The sequence below is a fragment of the Leptidea sinapis genome, chromosome 14 (assembly GCF_905404315.1).
Source record: "Leptidea sinapis chromosome 14, ilLepSina1.1, whole genome shotgun sequence".
NCBI classification, from domain to species: Eukaryota; Metazoa; Arthropoda; class Insecta; order Lepidoptera; family Pieridae; genus Leptidea; species Leptidea sinapis.
This window is the reverse complement of record NC_066278.1, coordinates 13050047-13058348: the sequence shown is the minus strand read 5'-3', so window position 1 is coordinate 13058348 and position 8302 is coordinate 13050047. Positions and strand designations below refer to the sequence as shown.

General features: G+C 38.7%; 1 protein-coding gene across 3 annotated transcripts in view; it reads right to left on the bottom strand.

Annotated features, from left to right (window-relative positions):
• Positions 1-2148: 2148 nt before the first annotated feature.
• LOC126967965 (O-acyltransferase like protein-like) overlaps positions 2149-8302 on the bottom strand; it is a 40247-nt gene continuing 34093 nt past the window's right edge. For all 3 annotated transcript variants that reach the window (XM_050812691.1, XM_050812692.1, XM_050812693.1), the window contains 2 exons: positions 4107-4215; positions 2149-2476 (listed from right to left, as the gene is read on the bottom strand). In XM_050812691.1, the coding sequence (XP_050668648.1) occupies positions 2448-2476; positions 4107-4215 (138 nt within the window). In that variant the 3' untranslated portion in view covers positions 2149-2447. The remainder of the gene's footprint in view (positions 2477-4106; positions 4216-8302) is intronic.

Below are 8302 nucleotides of genomic sequence, written 5' to 3'. Positions count from 1 at the left end.
ACATATGTTTATACTGGTCTCATTAAAGTTCCAAGTTCTCTATTTGTAAGATACATTTATAGCTTATGATGTTACAAAATTAAAAGTAGGCACATGTTTTGTCTTGGGTCTTGACAGATTTGCAAATATTTTAGTGTTTACATTTTATAATATAATAATTTAAATTAAGAGGCTGCTGAAAATCAATGTTATATTATGTCTTCTGCACTAACACAACTATGTAGTGAGTCAGCGAGTCATGCACCGTACAATTTTATTCAATTTATTATAATGTTGTTTTTTATCTTTTTTTACTAACCCTTAATTTGGCAAATAAAAAAAGGTAAAAAATACATACCTAAGTTTAATTGTTGTAGGGCGTCAAGGCTATGCTAAGGACTCCCAAAAAATTAAAAAAAAAACCTGTATTTCCCACTGCTGGGAAAATTTGTGTTGCAAACATTGCCGAATTGTGAAAAAAATCCCATTGGTGAATATTTATTAATTACAAAAGAAATATAAACATGAGAAATGAGGAATAATGGTGAGAAATGTGCCAAATATGTTGTGAAAAATTGTTTTAATATTTGAAATTGAAATAAGTAATGAAAAAGTCTTTAAATTTTCACTTAGTGTGAGGGTTATACGAAGCATATCACTACTTCCATATAACACAAAAACATCATAATTATATTATTCCTGGAACGCAGGCCCATACATAGTTTTTAAGCCCCATTTGGTTTTTTTTTTATGAAAAAGGATGACAAACGAGCGTACCACCTGGCGTTAAGTCAGCACCGCCTCCCACATTCTCCAGCTACACCAGAGGAATCACAGAAACGTTGCCGGCCTTTCATTTAATGTTTTCATTGTCCTGCTTTCACTGAAGATTATTTCATCTATCCTAAATTTGGTCACTTTATTTGATGTTTAAAACAATTTTGTCTGGTTAGATCTACAACCGGACTGACTTTATAGTATTTTTCTCCATCATCCATGTTACTGTCGACAGACTGTCTTATTTAATGTGTAAGTAAATGTGAGGCTTTAGTATTTTCTGTTCCTAATAAAGTTATTTCTATTATTAATTATGAATGAGTTTAATATTTTTGCCATGTTAATTATTTTTTTATAAAATATAAATAAATTAAAACATAACATAATATAATATTACAAATTAAATTTGTAACCAAACCTTATGAACGATGCGGGACTCGAACCCGCGAACACTCGGGAGGCGCCCAAGCGCTCTTTCACTGAGCCAAATTTTCGAATCGAGCTGGTTCGAGTCCCACATCGTTCATAAATTATGTTAACAAATTTAATTTGTAATTAATCCGAGAAGTGAGGGCTTTAGTTTAAAAAAATTAACAACAAAACAACCGACTTCAAAACACTAATCCAAAACAATAGATATAATATAGCACTAAAAAGTATAAAAATAATTGCGTATTTTTATATAATCTAATTAATTAGTCTAATTTTAGTTACGAGTGTTGTTATTTTTGGAAGTATATTATCATTTCCAATAAAAAAATACATTGAAATCGGTTGGCGCGATACTGAGTTTTTCGTTAATTTGTCGCGCAATACTTAAAGCAACTTTAAGACTTTCATGTTTTTTTTTTAAGGACGCCAATGTCAGATCTAAACCTAATTGCAATGGGACCACACGACGAGCATGAGCTTTCAATTTAATTAAGAATCTTCAAAATCGGTTCACCAAGTCGAAATTTCTGAGCTAACAAACATAAAAAAACATACCAACGAATTGAGAACCTCCTCCTTTTTTGAAGTCGGCTAAAAAATTACAAATTGCTTAAACATATTATATTGTAATTCGAGTTAGGGGCCTTTATCACAAGATGCGTAATAAGTTTGCCTAATATTTGTATGGAGTACTACACTAATATTGAAGGAAATTAATAAAAAGTTGAAACGTAAATAAGACCAATATTGTCCTTGATAAAATATTCGAATCTTGTATCTTACTTTGCAATACGCCATGTTGAATGTAAATTATAAATCTCAAATTTAAAGCTTAAAGTGGAGTCCATTAATTACTTGAGGCATTATTGAGAAGTTTTCGACCGCCCCTTCTAAATTGGGGGTTCTTCATGTTTTGGACGTAAACGTGTTGGATTATTGAGAAAAAAAATAAAACACAACTTGTTCCATCCCTTTTATTGTAGACTAACAAAGACTAGTATTTGTGAATATTACCGTAGTTTAAATTCACAATAATAAATTTAAATAATGACTATTAAACAAAATTTTAAGAAAATATATTTTATTATTATTGGTGCGAGGCGCCCACCGGACCGTCCTAAATTCGACCATGTGTAAAAGGCTAGTCTTGTTGGCGATCTAGACGTTGTCCATTACCAGTCCGTTAAGATCCAGGTTACATTGGGCAAATTTAACCGCTTAACATAATTTCTATGAAAATTCCTACTGGTGTATTTTTTTTATTTATTATTTTCAGTTTTCCTTATACCTGGAAGGAGAAACATTTATTAAAATGATTGCATTCTATTCAAATAATTGGTGTTATTTAAATAAAATGCAATCATTTCATAATGATTATTATAATATATATAAACATAATTATTACATCTTTTGATTTACTTATGTCTTAGTATAGCCCTGGCATATGTGCGTGTTTAATTATTATTTTCGGACTTTTAATTTATTTATTCAAATACCGTCCATTAAATTATTTTATAAAACAAACAGTACTGTGCAGAACTGTCAAAAAACTCAAAGTTAAATATAACATTATTTATTTGCTAAATTAATTGTTTGAATTGAATTGTTTACCAAATTACAAAAAAAAAAAAATAAGTTAGTAAGTACTCTAGAAGTAATCCCGATATTATGAAAGTTGTGCGATACATAATATATAGCGTCGGTTTACTGCAAGAAATCACTAAGTGCAGTTAATAACTGCGCGAACATCGTCTTGACGAGCTCTATAGAATGCAAAAACTCACGTATTTCTAGCTGTTCTAATTTGGAAGTTATTACGTATGCATAAAGTTGATAGTTCTGTTTTTGTCAGTTAATGAGTTCTTGCAGTAAACCGACGATAATATGGTTATTCAAACAAGATTCAATATTCGTTAATAATAAACTATGTTAATATGTTTTTTTTCAATTCCTTCTCTTCATTAAATATAAAATAAAGTTTTTGTAATAATAATATTTAACCTAGCTAAATAACGAGAATCATTGTATTTATATTTTAAAACTGCTTAATCTTCTATTTTGTGCGATCTTAATTTTTGATGATCACCTGATATGTTAAGTGATCACCGCCGTTCATATTCTCCTGCACCTGAGAAATTATGGGAGCAACACCAGTCTTCTACACATATCTTACTGTCCCGGTGGTCCAGGACCAGGACGTAAGAAATTTCGTTCCAGAGTTTGATAGAACATGGTGAAAACCTCATTGTGGAAGAAAACCAAACATCCAGATCGTGAGCGTAATAATTTTGTGGTGCATGATATAAAGATGGAATTGGGTGGTAGAAATTAGGTCAAACAGTTCTTCGGAACCCTCCCCGAGATGCGATAGAAGACACGCAATAAAGAGACATCTCTATATAGAGACAGGTCTTTTTTTCTCCTCTAAGCAACATAATAATATTATTGCAAAATTAGCCCAATTGCATTACAATTTATTTTTTAATTTAATTGTTTACTAGCACTCCGACAGTTAACCAGATTGATGCTGAAAGTCAGGGCTGCTGACAGTATTGGCTTACAGCACAAGCTTTGCATCGGCGATTTCTTTAGCCACACAGCATATTTAGTTTAGCTAGGATTAGGAATATATATTAAGTATTTACATTGTATTTTTATGCGTGTGGCACAGAATAATATTTTCTTATTCTTATTCAATTTAGTCTTGATTTAGGCTAATAAGTAATTTTACTTTACCTTAAACTAGAAAGACTAAGCTAAGAATGTATCCATTAACACTAATTGTATGTTGATCCAGTTCTTCATTAAACTACTGGACCTTACTAAACGTCATCACTGCATACACGTAGTCAATTCTAATTATTTTTTGTTAATTATTACTCAAGATATACTATCTTCTTTAAAGTTTATTCACATACCTTTTGATAAGATGAGTTTCAATAAATTAGCAATTGGAAAATCGATAAGCACTGTAATTAGGATTGCAATCAGGAGAGATATGAATAAATACGCACAGAAGTGAAAAACCTGAAAAAAATCATTCAATGAAACAGTAATATAGATTTTGTAATAAGATTGTAAGTTCCTATGTAGGTACTCAAAATTTATATATATATGAAGATAAGATATTGACTGATAAAATTACTTTTCGTCATATAGTTAATTAATTCTTTCACAGAGAAGAAAATGTTTGTGAATTGTGATATGATGAATCGAATCAATGTATAAAAAAACCTCACCAATGCGAGTTTGACTCGCCAACTGGGGTTGACCGTGTCTTGACAGTGTCTAAATATACCTTTTCTGTGGCATAAACGTCAGTCTGATAAGTAAGATTAGTTAGCCAATCATTTTAAGCTCTTTTGCAAAGATGTCATTGTATGTCATAGTATATATTTTTAGGTCACGATGTATTTTATTATGATTGACAGCCTTAGTTTATCATTTCCTCCACTGATTAATTTCGTGTGCTCTACTATCATTTTTCGTAAGGCAGTTTCTTACTTTTTGTTCTTTTAAAGAGCCAGTAATAGTAGCTCTGATCTTCAATATATTGAATCAAAACCATCCTTTTAGTATTCCAGAAAGGGTACCGGCTCCTGTAGAGCCGGAGAATCACTCCCCGAGAATTCGGGCTGCCCCTCGTATTCTGGGGAGGGCACAGTACCGCGCATGACCAAGGACAAACGAGGCAGTAACACCACGGCACCCCGCTCCACGCTTAATGTGGACATTTGTAACATCAGGGGAATTCACTCTAACTTAAACGCCGTCCACTACCACCTTGAGATGGCGCAGCCGGCCTTATGTTTCCTTACGGAGACGCAGATATCTCGACCTAGCGATACGTCATATTTATCGTAACCCGGGCACAAAATTGAGCACAATTTTATGCCTCATGCTGGGGTATGTGTGTACGTTAGGGAGGATATCTGCAGTCGCCGTCTCGGCAATTTTGAGGGTAGGGACCTGTCTACTCTCTGGCTCCGCGTAGATTTAGTGGACCGCGTCCGCATCTATGGATGCGTCTACAGGTCCCATAGTGGTAACGCAGAAACCGATCACCTCATGGGCTGCGTTCAAACGGCAATTGACGACGTGCTTGCACAGATCCCCTCCGCAGAAATCGTAGTCTTGGGTGATTTCAACGGGCACAATGCCGAATGGCTTGGATCACGTACCACAGACTACGCAGGGCGATCTGTGCAAAATTTTGCATTGGCTTATGGTCTGTCCCAATTGGTTGAGTCGCCAACGCGGCTCCCGGATGTAGATAGCCACATGCCGTCCTTATTAGATCTTCTGCTGACTACACATCCCGATGGTTACCAGGTCTTTGTCGACGCCCCTCTCGGAACGTCCGACCATTGCCTGGTCAGAGGTGTAGTGCCAATTCGACGCCAACGTCGCAGTTCGCCGCGTTCGGCACAAGTCAGCAGATTGGGATAGGTTGCGTTCCTTTTTTGCATCCTACCCTTGGGGCAAGGTTTGTTTCCCTTCGGATGATCTTAGTGCCTGCGCCGTTGCAGTAGCCGATGTGATACTGCAGGGCATGGATATTTTTATACCAAGCTCTGTAGTAACGATCGGTGGCAGATCACAGCCCTGGTTCGATGCGTCAGTAAAAGCAGTATCTGACTGCAAAAAACAGGCGTATTGAACTTGGGTTGCGGCGCTGGGCACAATGGATCCGAACTGCAAAGTTCTTAAGAGGAAATATAACCGTACCTCCAGATTTTTTAAGCGGCAAATCGCCCGTGCGAAGTCAAAGCACGTCGTCAAAATCGGCGAGCAGCTTTCCAGTTACCCGACCGGAACACGCAAGTTCTGGTCGTAGTCGAAAGCTACTCTCGGTAACTTCAAACAGCCGTCCATGCCGCCGTTGCACATGAGGAATGACACCCTGGGCCATACGGTAAAAGAGAAAGCCGATCTCCTGTGCGCTCTTTTCGCCTCCAACTCAACTCTTGACGACAATGGAAAAACACCGCCGACCATCCCGCGGTGTCAGAGCTCTATGCCTGAAGTACAGTTCAGACAGAAAATTGTTAGGCGAGCCCTGATTTCGTTGGACGTCAGGAAGTCGAGCGGGCCGGATGGCATTTCTCCAATCGTCCTTAGAACGTATGCCCCTGAGTTGACGCCGGTGCTATCGCGTTTATTCCGGCACTCTTATTCCAAAGGCGTAGTCCTTGACTCATGGAAGTCAGCCCTTGTCCATCCGATCCAAAAAAAAGGAGACAGTTCGGATCCGGCAAACTACAGGCGTATTGCTATAACCTCCCTGCTCTCCAAAATCATGGAGAGCATACTTAACCGCCAACTTTTGGTATACCTAAAGGGGCATCAATTGATCAACGACCGACAATACGGCTTTCGCCATGAACGGTCGGCAGGTGATCTTCTGGTATACCTAACACATAGATGGGCGGCGGCAATTGAAAGCAAGGGGGAAGGCTTGGCAGTTAGCCTGGATAATAGCGAAGGCCTTTGATCGTGTATGGCACAAGGCGCTCCTCTCAAAACTTCCATCATTTGGGCTTCCCGAGAGTTTATGCAAGTGGACCTCCAGCTTACTCACTGGGCGCAGCATACAAGTCGTTGTCGACGGTTTTTGCTCGAATCCCAAGCCCGTGAACGCTGGAGTGCCCCAAGGCTGTGTGCTATCTCCCATGCTGTTTCTTCTGCATATCAATGATATATTGGACACCTCCAACATACATTGCTATGCAGATGACAGCACTGGTGATGCCGTATACACGGGCCATGCAGGTCTCTCTCGGGAAAACGTCGACCAGTGCCGGGAGAAGCTTGTGTCTTCTATCGAGTCCTCTCTCGAGAAGGTCGCGGAATGGGGTAAATTGAACCTTGTCCAATTTAACCCCCAGAATACTCAAGTTTGTGCGTTTACCACTAAAAAAACCCCATTTGTCGTATAACCGCTCTTCGATAACACTTCCCTTAAAGCCTCGCCTAGAATTGGAATACTGGGTCTCGTAATTTCGAGCGATTGCCAATTTCGTGGCCATCTGGAGGGCAAAGCCAAATTGGCTTCGAAGAAGCTGGGCGTCATCAATAGAGCACGGCAATACTTCAAGCCGGCCCATATTCTAGCGCTCTACAAAGCGCAGGTCCGGCCACACATGGAGTATTGCTGTCATCTCTGGTCTGGCGCACCCCAGTATCAACTCGATTCATTTGACCGCGTGCAACGCAGAGCAGCTCGAATTGTCGGGGACCCAGTGCTCTGTGAGCGGCTGGATCACTTGGCGTTGCGTAGAGACGTCGCTTCATTGTGTGTCTTCTACCGCATTTATCACGGGGAGTGTTCCGAGCTGTTCAACCTGATTCCTGTCGCCGAATGCAACCTTCGCACGACACGCCACAAATTAGGATATCATCCCCACCATCTGGATGTGTGGCGGTCCTCCACAGTGCGGTTTCCAAGGAGCTTTCTTCCACGTACTACAAAGCTTTGGAATGATCTTCCTTGTGCGGTGTTTCCGGGACGATACGACATGGGTACCTTCAAAAAAGCGCGTACACCTTCCTTAAAGGCCGGCAACGCTCTTGTGATTCCTCTGGTGTTGCAAGAGAATGTGAGCGGCGGTGATCGCTTAACATCAGGTGACCCGTACGCTCGTTTGTCCTTCTATTCCATAAAAAAAAAATGAGAGCCCATAGTCTCTCCGGCAGAACGAATCACCTTGAATTTCAAAGGGGTGGAGATGGTGGATCTTTCCCATGATATAGATTTCTTATTTTGTTTTTTGATAATAGTGGTGAAAATTTTTTTTTAATATATATTATAAATAGATTTAAAAAATGCTCTGGACAGGATAGAGAGACAAAAGCGCGCTAACTTTTTAATCTTTAAGTGATCGTGTAAAATGTTATGCACACTACCAGTCGGAATCTTTATTTCTTCGGCTCTAAAATGTACCTACTTGTTCATGTCAATCTCATAAGAATTTTTAATTCTAATTTTTAACCATGGTTCGGTCGCTACCATTATTGGGCGATCCGAGAGAGGGTCGGGTCATCTTTGGTCATCCGTAACGTTTAAATTTGGCACACAAACTTGCATCTCACCGTACATAATGGTGAAAAATTG